The following is a 15,882-nucleotide window of genomic DNA, read 5'->3' on the forward strand; positions in this document are numbered from 1 at the left end:
CTCCCGCGCACCGCCTGCCCCCGGGGCCCAGGGCGTCCTCCCGCGCTCCCCCTGCCCCCGGGGCCCAGGGCGTCCTCCCGCGCTCCCCCTGCCCCCGGGGCCCAGGGCGTCCTCCCGCGCTCCCCCTGCCCCCGGGGCCCAGGGCGTCCTCTCGCGCTCCCCCTGCCCCCGGGGCCCCGGGCGTCCTCCCGCGCTCCCCCTGCCCCCGGAGCCCAGGGCGTCCTCCCGCGCTCCCCCTGCCCCCGGGGCCCCGGGCGTCCTCCCGCGCTCCGCCTGCCCCCGGGGCCCAGGGCGTCCTCCCGCGCTCCGAGCTCTAGGTGCCCCCCGCAACCCCTGCCCCGGGGGGCCTCCCGAGCTCCCCTCCCCAGCCCTCCCCCGTGCACACTCCACAGTCCCCGCACTCGGCGCCATTCAGAAGCCACGCCGTGCTTATACTAAAAGAATAAAGATTTTTATTAAGCATTGTAAGTTGCATTCGATAGCCTCCGGAACAGCACGCCACGACCCACCTACAATCAGTCAGACCCAACAGCAGTTCATTCTTGCACAATCCATGAGTTAGGGCAGAACTCCCTTCAACTTACAGTAAGATCCTACTCAGGTCTCGCGGGCAGGGACTGGGGAATTACATCTCATTTCTGATCACTAATGTGTGATGAAGAGCATCAGGAGAATTATATGAAAACGAATAAGAAGTGATTCTGATTTCAAAGTACATTGTTTGGAAACAGTAACAAAAACATCAAAATGATATAAGTATACCTGCTTCTACTAAATTCTTGATGGGAAAGTTCTCAAGAACAAGCAATTTGTTTCCTGCTACAGAAGGGGGGGTTGTTTTTTTTTTGTTTTTTTTTTTTAAGATCAAAGGGATTTTTTTTGTTTTTCACAGAATTTCATATTTTGCTAATATGAAGGCATAAAACAGCAACAAAGAACAATAATGCATACAGCAGTGAGTACACCAGGGTAATGTTGATATCTGAAACAGCTAGATAATTTTTGGGGGGGTTTTAGAATAAATGCAACAGAGGTCAATAATCACAAAATTTTAAGGTTAGAGCAAGATCAGTCAATGACTAAACAGAGTTAACATCTTTTATAGGACTATTACTGATTATTAGCATTTTGTTTTGCAAATGGGCACATACTGGTAAGAATGGAAGGACAATAACATGCATAATATTAACTACACACTTTAAAAATTATGAACCATGCAGAAGGTTAGCTCAAGTAGTAGCACTAATGGTCTACATCCGATTCAAAACCACATAGTTCATTGATCACAGATGCATGGTATTAAGTCACAAAAAGTTTCAGAACACATTGTGTTGATTTTGAAAGGTCATTTGCATCTTCTATGATTTCAACTTTATCTCCATTTAACTTGCTTGTAAAGTAAGTATGATGTACTGCATATTTAAAATCAGCAGAACGGCAATATTACTCTATAATTTTTTAGTTTTGATAGTTGCACTTTTTCTTTTAACACAAAAGAACCACATCAACAGTGATGAGATTTAAGTAAGAAAGAAAAACTGTGGTGTGCCTTATTTCTTTCATAATCATAAAATCAAAGCCTTAGACAAAGCTTTCTTGTGAACAGTAATGCAAAATCAAAGATAATGGCATACATATGGTGCCAAATGCTAAAAATGATATTTTAAGCTATATATAAAGACTGCCAAAATTTGTTTTCTTTATAGTTCAAGAAACACAACTATAGGCTTTTGTCATAACCAGTTTAAACTTTGTGTGTACTTCATTTTAAGTGTGGGAGTCAAATGCTCTTCATTTTCTTTCTCTCTTTTTGTTTTATTGTAGCATTTTGACTACAACTGGTTAAAACTAAAAATGTGTTGTTTAAATCTCTGATATCAAAGAGGGATCCGAATTTCCAAAGTCCTCATTTTTCTCTTACGGAAAGGAAAAAATGTACATAACTGTAGGCTCTCTTTCTCTCCAGATATTCCTGAATCCTACCCTTCCAGCATCCTTCACCCTCTATAAAAAATAAGTTTACTCTTCTTTCTTTAAGACAGCAGCCTCCAGAGCATCGGCTCTGCGGCAAGCACTGTCTGTACTTAGTGCATTTAAATGAGGATTTGTATTGCACATCTTAGAGTCATTGTTCAAGGCACTTTCCGAGTGGCTGGGGGCCCTGGCATCGCCCGCGCTCCCGTTCATCTGGGGAGCAGGCTTCTCCTCAGCCACCGCTCCGTTTTCGGCCAGGGACCCATCTGAAGACACGGCAGACGACTTGGATTCCCCGGATCTTGACTTCAGTTCTTTGGCCACTTCTTCTGCTGAAGCAGCATAAGGAGGCTTGCCCTGGTCAAAATCAAGGACAACACATGATAAAGCAGCTGTGACCCAAGAATGGGGGTGGGGCGAGGGTGCCTACCGAGGCCTGATAACGCCTGTTTCATACTGGATAGCACAACACGCTGCGTGGGTGTGTACTGAGCTCTCGGACCTCCTGCAGAGGGCACAGTCCCAAATCTCTATACTCTCCATGACTGCGCACTCCCCCACTCTTCTCTCCATACTCCCCTCCCCATCTATACTCTCCACAGTCTGCATATGCCATCGTCCGTACACTGCATGTATTTATGGTTTGTGTGCTCTCTGTCCTCTGTGCTTCAGCAGGTGCATGTATTCTCTATATAAGCCCCATACGTCCTACGTACTCCTGGGTCTATCCTTCATGTAGTCTGCGTAATCTATACACTCAGTGTGTGCATTCTGTCGCTACAGTCTATACCGTCTACACTCCACACTCTCTGTAGCCTGTGGCTTCTATAGTCTAGTCTGTACTCTATGTGGTCCACACAGTCTCCATACCATCTACACTCTCCACACTCTGTAGCCTATGGCCTCTAGAGTCTAGTCTGTACTATCTGGGGCCCACAGTCTCCATCCTGTCTACACTTCACTCTCTGTAGCCTGTGGCCTCTGTAGTCTACATTCTAATATACTCTGTCTTGCTCCTGACTGACCTGCAGCTGGCAGCAGCTTATCTCGGCAGATCTGTCCTGGGGCCCCTTCCCTATGTATCTCCTAGTCAGTATCCTGACCATGCAGGAGTCCCCCATTCAAAGAGCTCTAACCAGTCCTTCTGGATAGCATCGGTTCTATGCTAACACCACCCCAATAAATCCTCTCTGAAATGTCACATGATGACTCCCCCACGTATTCACACCTCACCGTCCACCCGTCAGTCTGTGGGAAGCCCACTCTACTAGGGAATGAAGCAAACCTAAGTCTTAAAATCCCACTAAGAAACAAGTCTAAGCTGATAATTGCCACTTGTGTTTGTGACTTATCTCTTCGGGTCTCTCTGCTTTTTTTTTTTTTTTTTTTTTTTAATTTTTATTTATGATAGTCACAGAGAGAGAAAGAGAGGCAGAGACACAGGCAGAGAGAAGCAGGCTCCATGCACCGGGAGCCCGACGTGGGAATCGATCCTGGGTCTCCAGGATCGCGCCCTAGGCCAAAGGCAGGCGCCAAACCGCTGCGCCACCCAGGGATCCCTCTCTGCTCCTTTTAACAGATTTAAAAGTACTTCTGGAAAAATAGAAACTTTTAGAGGATTTCAGCTCATGTCCTGGAAAAGACCTCTCAGTAAGACACAAGAAAAACGGCCCAAGATCCTAAACCAGGGGCGTCTCCCCCACCTGCACCGTGACAGCTGGGACCGAGAATTCCAGCACGGGCTGGGCATCGCTGGCCTCTGCCCGTGAGAAGCCAGGAGTACCTGCCAGCCAAGCTGCGGTGATCAACAGTGTCCCCAAACAAAGCCAGGGGCCCTTGAGGGCAACATCACTAGGGCTGAGGACCAGTCAGAACAGACTCACTGCTGAAGAAAACCTTAATGGTCTTTGTACTTCTCAGTGAAGAAACTGAGAACAACCTTCCAGCTCTGCTGTCCTCCCCTGAGAACCCAGGCGGCAGTGGCCCGTCTTCCCCACCCCAACAGCCTGGAGCCTGCCTGAAAACCAGGGGCTGAAGTGCCCCCTCACTCACGCCTCAGGGGTGGCCCCTGCCCTGCGTCCCCTTGGGGCTCAGTCCCAGGGCCTCCTCACTTCAGTGTCCCACCCCTGGGTTCGTAATATGAATGTGCTTTCCCACAAAGCAATACTACCAAAGGTCCTGTTGGAACCTTGAGAAAAATAATACAAAACTAGCAGAGGGCAAAGAGGAGAAGAAAACAGCACTGAAGATTTCACATGCGTCCTTCCAAATCTCCAGGCCCTTGTTCCCCGACAGAAAAGTCCACTTGTCACGAAACCACCCCGCAGCAGTGTGGCCACCTCCAGGGTGCGTATAGTAGGGGCAGGGCCTGCTTACAGCGGAGCTCCCCGGTCCCCGCCAGAGGTTGTGGGCACAGGAATACAGGACGCCAGGGGAGGGAGCATGTGTAGAAACACATTTCTTTCCATGAGCCCTGGACTCTAGGAGCACCCCCACATGAAGTGCACCCCCCAGGCCAGGGCAGCACTGCATCCTCTGCCCCACGAACACATACTCAACCTCCCAGGCAGCAGCAACCCAGATGAGAGACGGGCCACAGACTCTGCAGGCCTGCACTGTCTGTGCTGCTCAAGGTGCAAGAACGCTGACGTCACCCAGAAATGAGCGACAGGAAGCACCAAGGAAGAGCCACACAGATGCTGATGTAAGAACACCCGGGAAGCAACTGCACCCCAATGGATGCAGAATATGCCAGACGGCGTGTCCACAAAAAACTGAGACTTTGTCTTCTGACTTCAGCACAGCACATGGCAGACCAAGGGAAGCCTGCAGGTGAGGTGGAAAACCAAGGGAAGACCCAAAACAGAAACAAAGACTGCTCCGGAAATGAAGGCCCAACCGGGAAAATATAATAGCAAGTGAACATCGTGATATGTGAGATGGTGAAAAGGAAAAGAAGCTTAAAGTCAGGAAGAAACAAAGACAGGGAAACTCAAATCAAACCCCACCAAGGGACCCAGCCAGATGGCTAACCTCACAGGCAGGCAGGCAGGCAGGACAAGGAGCTGTGGCAAGGGCCCTCACACACAGCTGGCGGGACCGGATGCCGTGCAGCTGCCGTGCAGAGGCCAGCAGTTCCTCAGGTGCATGAATGCAGCATGACCACAGGCCCGGGAACTTAGTCCCATAATGACCTGAGAGCAGTGAAGACCTGCATCTGCACGAACATGTGAACATAACGACTGTGGTTAACAATAACTCTATTGCATATCTGAAAGTTGCTCAGAGAGATCTTGTAAGTTCTTATGACAAGAAGATACATTTTTCTAACAATATGAGGCGCTGCACATTCACCGTTCACTTAACTTATGTGGGGACCACTGTGCAATGTATCCAAGTATCAGATTGTTATGCTGTAGACCTGGAGCTAATACCAGGGCACAGGCTGATTACATCTCCAAAAAGCTGGTGAACCCAAGCCTATACATACATGTTCACAGCAGCAGCACTCATAACAGCCAAAGAGGTGGAAACAGCCCAAACGTCCATCAACCAATTAATGGATAAAGAAAACACGCCATTCCCACATGGAGCATCACGCAGCAAGTGAAGGGAATGACGAGTGGGTGCGTGCCACAACAGATGCACATATAGGACACACACGCAGGGCAAGTCCACAGACGTGAAAGGCAGATCCGGGGCTGAGAGGTGTCTGCTCCTGAGGAAGGGGTTTCTCTTGGGGTGGTGAACGTTCTGGAATGAGCAGTGTTGCCGCATGTCCGCAAGAACAGACTGCACTGTGTACCTGAAGCAGGTGAACTGCATAGTAGATGAGTTTTATCTCGAAAGAAAAGAAAACCTCGGAAGGAGGGGAGAACGTGCCAAATGCAGAGAACGAGCTCAAGAGGAGCGCCAGGGATGAGAATCAGGCAAGGAAAAACAACAGAAAGGAAAAACCAGTATTCCAAGAAAACTTTCCGATGCAAGACAAGATCTGAAACTGCGTTTAGAAAGAGCACGTTGTGTGCCGAGCACAGCAACCTGGAGCCGCCAGCATTGGATGCATCATTAAACCTTGGCAGAGAAACAAACAGTTTGGGCATTTAGGCCAAACCGCAAATGACTTCTGAGAGAAAGACAATTCTCGTATTATCAGTCTTTGATGCAAAGGGTTACGACAGAACAGAATGACAGAACACGGATGAGACAGCTGAGGGGGGATGAACCACCACTTTCGATTGTCAGGAAAGCAAAGTGCCTTCAAACACGCCCTCACTCCTCTCAGGTCTTCCCTGCGGCGTCTGCTAAGAGCCCGCGGGACAAACGCTGGCAGGTCACATGCCCAGGCTGTACACTGGGATGCCGCCACTTCCGTCACAAACTCAAGAGCTGAGGGACTGAGCCACGGTGCGGGCAGCTAGGACGAAGCCGATGACAGCCCAGGGCACTCTTACCTGCTCAGCCCCGGTTCTCAGGGTGGAACGGATGGACACAGGTACCCACAGTAAAGTTCAGGTCCAATTCTCAAAGTCTTAAATTTGAGTCAGAAGAGTCAATACAAAGTCTTGAGGTATTTCACTGAAAAAACAGCAGCGGCTTGCACACGTGTGTGTGTGTGTGTATGTGTGTACACAGGACATAAGAGTGCATGGCAGCATGTGCATGACATACGCCAGCACATGTACTTTTTCTGGCTCTGTTCACAGGAAAAGCCCAAAAACAGTGATTTGGCATGAGGGAAGGAAGAGATCCACACGCAGACGTTATCACCAAAGAGACTCAACAGATGTTCCGTAAGTAAAAGCCCTCGGTTTAAACTGGAAACATTAGTGTGAATCCATGAGGATTTTATCTTAAAAACATACAATAAAAAGCAGGCATGTCGTGTGTGTGTTTCTGCACAAAGAAACAGGAGTGTGTTCACTCATGTGCACACAGAGAGCAGGACAGTGACTGACCCCACGGCATTGGGGCCCACGGGTGCTATGTGGTCTGGAAATGCTGTTTCCCACTGAAGAGCCCAAGAAAGTAAGTAATGTTGTGGTTCTGCTGGGCCAGATCATGCCCGCAAAGGAGGCTGCTACAGACCCAAGGCCACACGAAGAGCCCATAGCCAGGGTGGGCAAGGCATCTGTCCTGCAAGGTCTGTGACACTCGGTACGAAACAGGAGGTGATGGGAGGGATCTCCTTATAAAAATACTCCAACAACGAAAACAGAAGTGATGGACCAAGAAGATCTTCCTTCTTCAATGTCCAGGGAATGAACAGACCTAGTCAGTAGCACGTGAGGACAGTAGGTCCTAACAACATAAAAGCAGACACACAGACGCTTCTTGTGCCCCTGACAAAAGCGTGCAGGTCATTTCAGCCTTGTCACAGGGACAGACCCAAGGCCAGCATAGCACCCAGACCCACCAGCAGGAGTGAGGATGAGGAGGTCGGGTCATAGGGGCACAGACTCGGCACGACGCAGAAAGTCCATGGGTGGCATGCCGCCTTGGCGGGGTGGGGAGGCAGATCTAGGGACTCTGAAGACACAGCAAAGTGCAAGAGCCTGAGTACACACAGCACAGAGTCACGGAGAGGCTAAGCCATGCTTGCCTGGGCTCCATCTGGTGCCTGTGTTTTGTATCAAAGGCCCGTAACCTGTAGGGGTAACGGCACCACGAGAGCCATGTGCACAGCATAGGTTCTGGGTTGGGGCACAGCAAGCGTCCCTCCCTCTCCTAAACCTGTTCAGCTGAGAAGTGTGTCTCTGAAGGCAGAAGCCGGTCAGGGTGGGCTGGGGGACCACAGTGAGCCGAGCACAGCCCCTAGCCCAAGTGGTGCTGCACTGCAGATGGGCTGTCAGGCCCCGCTTCTAGGGAGGGGGCTGCCTTTGCACCTCACTTATTAGGTGTATTTCATCAAAGCAAAGGTTTCCGGGGCACCTGGGGGTATAGCCGGTGGTGGAGTGTCCATCCGACTCTGGGTTTCTGCTCAGGTCATGAACTCAGGGCTGTGGGGTCAAGCCCCATGTCAGGATCCCCTCTCCCTCTGCCCACCCTACCCCCCCACAACTCTCTCTCAAGTCAAATAAAATAAATCTTACAAACAAGTTTCTAAGATGCTGAGTTCAGCTTAGAGAGGCAGGCAGCTCAGTTTCTCCTGGCCGATTACATCTCCGTGTGTGGGTTATCAGTGCGTGAGACACAAAAGAGGCCTGATGTTTGCACAGTGGGGGTGGAAATGCAGACTGATTAAACGTCCTAACTGTAGAAGTGGGCCGACTGGCATTCTTTAAAGATCCTTCTCAGGGGAAGTTCATCAGGCCCCAGGTCCTAACATGGTAGATCCAAAGGGGGAGGAAACTCTAGCTCTCCCATGCAGAAGGTACTCGGCGCTGTCCCTATAGGCTGAGCCTTCGGGGAAGAGCTGGTCAAGACGGTCCAGGAGGAAAAAAAGACGGCACTTTTCTTCTTAAATCCTAACTATTTCTCTAAATAACGTTTTGTAATATAAATACCACTAGCAGTCGTGGGGCCACCCCGTGCAGCTGTGACTAGACCACACTCTTTAGCACTGACGCCGCCGGTCCACCTGGGCTGAGGAGCTGGCCAGGACCTCAAGCCACCAGCCCCACAGACCAATCCCTCGGATGCGCGGCACTGCCCCACATTGCACGTTACCTGAATCACACCCTGGTTTTTATAGCCTCTGCCGTAGTACCGTCCACCTCTTCCAAACGTTCTGATCACTGGGGTAGAAATCACTCCCCTTGGACGCCTGAGTGGAGAGAAGGGGACAGGACACACAGGCTTGAATCTGCCCAGGCAGCTGAGACATTTAAAACCATATCGATCTCACACAGTAGCACTGGTCTATCAAATCAGTCACATGGGATTTATTCCAACATTCTGAGAAATTGATCTTATTTTGGGGCCCACATCCAGTCATTCAATTCTTAAGCCAAAATGCTTCAAAAAATTGCTACTTTTTTTTAAGTATTGAAAAATGGTTAATTGAATAAAGTGTGGATAGTTATTTAACAATGGTTGAAATAAATCATAATGCCACATATTATGGAATCCTATGTAACCAAAAGAACATCAAAGAAATGTATCTAATGAGTCAGAATTGAGAGAGTCAGAATTGAAAGAACAAGGGGTGGTTTTCTTATTAACACAAGTACATTTTCAGAACGTACCCTCTTGCTGGTCCTCCAACAGAAACTACCTGTAGGGGGAAAGGCCCGCGGCCCCCGCGGCCCCGTCTGCTCCCAGCCCAGTGGCCGACCACGGTGCCCGCGATTTCAAGCTTCCCTCCCTGAGAAGGTATAGGTTGGATTCCTGCACAAAAAAAAAACAGAACAAATCTTGACAATCACGGAATTAAAAATAGCAAAATGAAACAAGCAAGCCAATTTCTGCTCAATTGTGGCCTGTATTTCATATAAAACCCCTCTCCCTGGTTTTGTGAAGACTCTTTATTTATCACGTAAAGTATCTATGTGCACCTCATTTGATTTCAATGGTTTTAAGTGCTGTTAAAAGTACACCTGAGAGTGAAACAGTTGTGCTGGCTTCTCAAAGGACCTATAACGACTGAAACGACACATTACAAATGCACAGCTTTTAGACTGAAAAAGGTTCCACGAGGTGTTGCCACCGGATGCTCGCGGTGAACCGTCTCCAACATCACAGTGGACGCTGGCAAACTCAGCACATTTTCTCCTTGGGGAACTGCTTCCAGGCCTCCTGCCTCCACCACGCATCATACAAATCAACCGGTCAACGTGGCTGGTATTTCTCCGTGTGCTGTTTAATTATCCCCTCTCTTGGGGTCACACATACCCACTGTATTCACTGACTTCTGCTAGCTATGGACCGCCTGCGTTTTCTAAGGTCTTCTGACTTAACGAAGAAAATTCTCAAATAATTAACTGCTAGGAACACTTCTGATAAAAACCAAACAGAAGAGAACCTCAAGTTTCTTATCTCTTGGCAGATGGGAGTGGATTATAATAAACTCTCCATCAGGACAGTTCACTGCCCAATGAGACCTATGATAAGCCTCACGTTCCTAAACGCCACGCTGAAAACTATGAAAACAGATGAAACAGGTTTTGGTAATATGTTTTATTTGACCCAACAGACCCAAAATAGTATCATTTCAACATAAGCTTAATATAAAAACTATTAGTTAGATACTTTGTGGTCTTTTTTTCCATGTTTGGTCTACAACTGGATGTGTGTTTTGTGTTTGGGGCTCAGCTCTGCTGAGGCAGGCACAGGCCGAGTGCTCCAGAGCTAAGCTAAGGTGTCTGCCGGTCAGTCCCCAGGACAGCTGAGCTTCAGACACAAGATGGGGGAAGTTATGTAGCAGGATCCTCTTTGCCATTTCAGTCTAAGAAACTACTTCTGCCCCACAGCGTCCACAGCCACCAGCCCACCCAGAGCATCATCCCAAGGGCACGCTGATGTGAGCGTCCACACGGGTGCAGGGAGCTGAAGCCGACGGTGAAGCAGAGCGCGAACTGCACACTGTGTGGCGTGGCAGGAAGGAAAGCACCGGTAGGAGGCAGGGAAGGGCATGCGGGGCTGGTGAGGGGAGACCTGGCCCCAGAGGCCCTGCAGCGGGGGCTGCGTTGGCCTGCGAGTCTTTCCTGCTCCCCCAAGGAGCTGAGCCGCAAATACATTCCTGGGCAGGAGAGAAAGACTGTCCTGTCCTAACGTTGCTCACACATGTATGTGGAGAGCCCTGTACCTGGGTGGGTGGCCGGGTCTCACTCCGCAGCCCCAAAGTACGGGACATATGACAGGTTACAAATCACACCCTCTAATTACAGAAAATCACAAGACGTTATTTCAGAAGTAAACATTAAGCCTTTTTTCTCCCTCGTGAGGCTAACACATACAAGAGGAGAAGCAAAAAGAAGTTTAAAATAAACCCATTTATCTACATGGTATTAGAGCTTTCTTTAAAAATCTTTCCCATGAAGTGGTCTGTGGGCAGTTTCTGTGCCAGGAATCCTGCCACGGCCTCAGAACCTTCTATACCAGCTCATCCTCTTGTCGGGGAGCAGCCGCCCATGAGCACCGTCTGCAGCCTGTTCCACCACAGGAGGCGACGCTGGGGCTGGGCACATGGGGCCGCGTGGACACCCAGAGGCCCCCTGGAAGGCAGAGAGCTGGGGTGGGGGTGGGGGGGGACGGGGCCAGGAGCGGGCCTAGCAGCAAGGATGTGGTGCTGGGCTGGGACAGCGGAGGGGGGCCAGGCGGGGCAGCGAAGCTCTAGGAGGAGGCGTGGCATAATTACCGCCCTGCGACTTGCTAGTCCTGCTGCTGTCACCGCCAGAGAAGGCTCCGCAGTGTCCCGCTGCCGTGGCCACTCGGAAGGCACGGTACGCGCCTGTCGCTACAGTCTCCCCATAGGGGCCTCCAAAGCCACACATTCCTGTGGGACCCAGGTGGAGAGAGATGGAGAAGCCATGAGGAGCAGGGCCGGGGTGCCAGGGGGCCTATGAGCAGTGGCCTCATCTCCTTCAGCTGCTGGGGAGGCATCTCCCAGCTCTCTCCCCAGTGCAGGGGTGACTCTCAAGTGTGTGCCTCGGGGGCTCAGCGGCAGGCCCAGGGGGCGGCCCTGGCAGAGAGCACTCCCCAACCCCCCCATGACGTGAGCCGACCTGCTGTGAAGCCCAATCTCTGCAACAGCCTCTGTATTTGCCTCTCCCTTCCCCGTCAGGGCTTCAGGGGTCAAGTGTGCGCTTGTCTACTGCGAAGAGCTGGCGCTGCAATCGTCTCCGTCTGTCCGACGACTGACTACACGGTCCCGACATGGCGGGCTGCGCCCCCCACAGTGCCCGCACAACTCACCTGCAAAGCCCCGCCCTCGGCCCTGAGCCGGGGGTACGGGCCCGAAGTGCCGGGGGTACACGGAGGCAGGGTAGAAGGGCAGAGCTGCGGGCGGCGGGAAGGGCAAGGGGTGGCTCTGCCGGGAGAGGCTCAGCCCTTCCAGGATGCTTTGCCGCATCTTCTCCACCTTGGCAGCTTGCTCCGCCTGCAAGTCAAGGGCCCACACGTGAAAACTTACTTCGAGAGCTTTCCTCGAGCTGGAATGCCCGGAAGAGAAGGGACACATGCTGGCCAAGGACGTGTCACGGTCTGCGCAGCCACACTCTGTCCAGACGCCGGCAAGACCCCTCCCGCTCCCACAGCCCCAATCCCACAACCAGCAACGGAAACCCCGCCTTTCTCGGCCCCGGTGCCGTGGAGAACTGTTTACCACGGAAGGTCTTAAGTGAAAGTGTGGTTTTGGTTCTGGAACCCGCGGCTGAGCCCACAGGTGACATAGCCGCACAGACATGCCCACGAAGTGAGCACCCAGCCTGTGAGGCGTGAGAGGGGCGGTGAGGCACCGCTGGGGGCCGCGTCATGGGCAGCAGCAGCACCCGCACAACACAGCTCGCGTGCATCTCGCCCACCATGGAGAACCACCTATGACGTCCGCCTGGACCATCCTTGGCTAACAAACATGCACATACATGTAGCAATGACAATCTTCAGCCAGAACGTGGGAAAACCCGCCTACACCAGGCATCCATCTCTAGCCTGTCCCTGACCTGCCACCATGGCGGACGAGGAAGACAGGTAATCAGGAGCCCGCAGGAATGTGAGCCTCTTTGTGCAACGGCACAAGGTCACCTGACAGCTGTTCACTTTGCACTTATACCAGGATTTCAAACAGGCCCGGGCCCTGCTCCTTCCTGAGTCTGCTGATTCACCTACTTGCTAAAATGTGTCTGCAGCCATGTGTCAGCACCCGTGCGTTCTGGTGGCTGTGCGCAGACCCAAGTGGAGCAGGTTGAGGTCTGAGCGGCCACCGAGGCTCTGCCATCCTGATTCACATTTTACAGTGTAAACAGGTCCTGTTCACTGTGGACTTGGTGCCACATTTTCGTGTTTCTGTGGGGGGTTCTGCTGTTTGAAACGGGCCCGAGCACAGTGCTGAGAGCTGTGCCAGGCTGACACGTGCCTCGTGGACAAAGCGTGTGCATCACAGCACCACCAGCCGTGGGGACAGTATGAGTTAACCATATAAATCCATCGACATGTCTTGTAACAGAAACATACACAGCACAAAGCAGCGCACTGAGTGGCTGACATAGATGTGGCCAGAGGGCTGCAGGGCCCCATGAGCAAGGTTCCATGTTTGGTGACTCCACATGCAGGTGGGTGCAGCGCAGTGTGGTTGTCCAGGGCCGAGTTCTCAGCCTGCCAGTGCTCCTCCCTCCCAGGTGGCTAGCCACTCTTCCCTGTCCCCTGCTGACCTCCCTGCAACTGACCTGACCATCACAGAGGTCGATGAGCGGGGTCTTCTCCCGGCTTGCTTTGAGGAGTTTGGACTGGAAGAGCTTCCCATCGAAATACATCCACGGGCAGCAGTGCTCCCAGGGCACCGGCTGGCCGCACGCGTCGTTTGCAAACAGGGCCATGTCCACACCACTCATGAAGAGAGCTGACAGCTGAATGCCTCGGGGGTCGAGGTTCTCGATCTTTAAATGGAAAAGAGTGATTTCCGTGGGGTAAGCTGCTATAGCACCTGCTTCTTGCCACGTCTGACTACAGCTGTCCACACTGACCATGGACACCCCTCCACCAAAGGCCCCCTAAGCACACTTCCTGCTACCTCACAGTGACCCTGGACACTGGCTGTGTGAACGCAAGGGCTTTTCATGTTACTTAATACATTTAAATATCTGAGACTGTCTCATGAACATACTGGTTATTTTAACGTGGAATCTGTAAAGCCGCACACATGTGTACAGCAACACGGTCACGGATGGCCTGCAGCACCTTCACCGTGCTCCCCGAGTCACTGCAAATTATATACGCTGCTCGTGTACCAACAGGAAGATTACGACAAGGCACGTGCTACTAAGACTTTACATTTTTCAGGTCACTACATTAAAAATGTCCTCAGTATAATCTCATTCTAAAACCTGTACTTCATGTTCACATTATCCTGTATGTTCACGTGCTAGATAGCAACTCATTAATGGGACTGTCAAATGTTTCGGGAGAAATGGATAGCTTATAAATGGAGAACACAACAAAACACTGTGTCTGGACCATGCAGACTCCCTGTCCTGGCTCCCCACCCGCCCGTGCACACGTACGGCCTCTCTGCTCGCACCTGGTGCGCCGCGCAAGGAACACTGACACATACAGTCAACTCTTGATTATCTGCGAAGGACCTGGTTTGTGGATTATCCAGAACCGAGTCTCCCCAGCCTGCCTGCACCCTTCCTCAGGCGACAGAGTCTCGAGAATGCAGTCTTTATGGGCACCAACCTAAGCAATGCCTAAGTGCAGCAGGTGCACTGGCTCTCCATTAAAAAGAAAAAATTCCCACACCAAATGCTGATGAATTTATGATTACCTGCTGTTTGTGCTCAGTGCCCACATCTCCACAACCAGCTAATACTGCTTCCCAACCTCTGCGTTTTGGATTTTCGGTCAACATACTTCAGAACTTTCTAAACCTGGAGAAGCCTGTCCATGCCCGCGGCCCAGCCCCACCAGCCCCAGCTCCGGCCCTTGCTCCTCAGGAGCCCTCAGCCCCGCCAGGAGGGACACCATGCTCCACTGAGGGCAGGGGGGACTGGAGGATGGGACCACATGCGTTTTTATATTTACGAGCAGAAAGTGGGGAGAGGATCAAAACGGAGGAAGAATTCACTCGAAGTGAAAAGTCCCTTCTCCTCCGAGAGTCTTAAAGCAAAAAGAGGGAGCTTCTTCCTGGAAAGCTGACGCTGGGAGCACGGCCTTGCAGCAAGTGGGCCAGGGAAGCTGGGGTGGCGTAGCTGCTGCCCGCCACCTAGCGGAGCTCAGGGAGCCAGTGCTGCTGCTGGGAGCCCACCATGTGCCCATGCCACCCTCACCTGCGGACACAGACCCCCCGCCCAGGACCAGTGCTCTCTGGAGAGCTGGCGGGAGGCGGGGGCAGGTTGGCCTCACCCACACACACCTACTTATTTGAGACGGACTCGCCATCTGTGAAGGAGCCGTCTGGATGGGTTTCCAAAATGATGATCGAGTCATTTGGCTTCAGTAATGACAACTACTACAACCTCACAGAAAAAAAATCTCAAATGCTGTTTCATGTAAATAAAATCTCAACTGCTGTGTAGATCTTGCCTCACCCAAAAAATACTCTAAATTACTTCATACGGTGTTTTATGTTTCTTCCCTACATGCTCATTATACAAACAAGACTATAACCCTCCAGGACCCATGACACAGGCCTTGGGGCCACTGTGTACATCTTCACGTGCATGTCATTCTCGTCTCCACCACCGTGGCTCCCAGCACTCCACTTCACAGAGGAGGACGGGGACACGTACTCACAGGATGCACGAGGTCCTAACACTGCTCACCAGCGGCACAGGAGTCTGATCCCCTAGTTGCAGGAGTGGCTGCAATTGTCATACACCAGCCTTACTCTCTCACCACCAGAAGACAAAACTATCAGCAGCGTCCAAAAAGTTCCTCAACTAGACACAGTGTCACGATTCTCTGACTATAAGAAATACAAATACGGAACTCTGTCCCTGAGCAATGGCGGTGGCTGCCCCACCCCGTGGCTCACTCCTGGGCTGTAGACCCCTAATGGGCCACGTTCACCCGCACGCACCCAAACTCTTTCTAGAGCCACAGGGGCCCCGTACAGTCTTATAGATCCTTCTCCATCTTTTGTATTCTGCACCAAGTAGTGAAACTGTTAATGTAAAGCAATTTCAGGGATGTCAAGAGTGAGGGAGAACGAAACTGGACCAACCCTGAGCCTATATAGACATACTGGTCCTGACCCTTCCCCACCCCATCTCCAAACACAGGGCCAGTGCTGACCAACCTTCGCCACTCCCT

At 51.5% G+C, this 15,882-nt stretch overlaps 1 protein-coding gene and 1 long non-coding RNA gene across 5 annotated transcripts in view; one reads left to right on the plus strand and one right to left on the minus strand.

Moving 5' to 3' along the window:
* Nucleotides 1-429: 429 nt before the first annotated feature.
* FAM120A (family with sequence similarity 120A) overlaps nucleotides 430-15,882 on the minus strand; it is an 87,319-nt gene continuing 71,866 nt past the window's right edge. For 2 of the 4 annotated variants that reach the window (XM_049093416.1, XM_025423643.3), the window contains 6 exons: nucleotides 13,299-13,508; nucleotides 11,830-12,013; nucleotides 11,273-11,410; nucleotides 9,162-9,303; nucleotides 8,644-8,740; nucleotides 430-2,331 (listed from right to left, as the gene is read on the minus strand). In XM_049093416.1, the coding sequence (XP_048949373.1) occupies nucleotides 2,020-2,331; nucleotides 8,644-8,740; nucleotides 9,162-9,303; nucleotides 11,273-11,410; nucleotides 11,830-12,013; nucleotides 13,299-13,508 (1,083 nt within the window). In that variant the 3' untranslated portion in view covers nucleotides 430-2,019. The remainder of the gene's footprint in view (nucleotides 2,332-8,643; nucleotides 8,741-9,161; nucleotides 9,304-11,272; nucleotides 11,411-11,829; nucleotides 12,014-13,298; nucleotides 13,509-15,882) is intronic. The other 2 variants (XM_049093448.1, XM_025423644.3) reach the window with 1 other exon arrangement.
* LOC125752458 (uncharacterized) lies at nucleotides 3,345-10,161 on the plus strand. Its single transcript, XR_007401993.1, has 2 exons — nucleotides 3,345-6,469; nucleotides 6,681-10,161. It is a non-coding gene; the product is annotated as an uncharacterized LOC125752458 (long non-coding RNA).

Source organism: Canis lupus, chromosome 1, assembly GCF_003254725.2.
Source record: "Canis lupus dingo isolate Sandy chromosome 1, ASM325472v2, whole genome shotgun sequence".
Taxonomy (NCBI): Eukaryota; Metazoa; Chordata; class Mammalia; order Carnivora; family Canidae; genus Canis; species Canis lupus.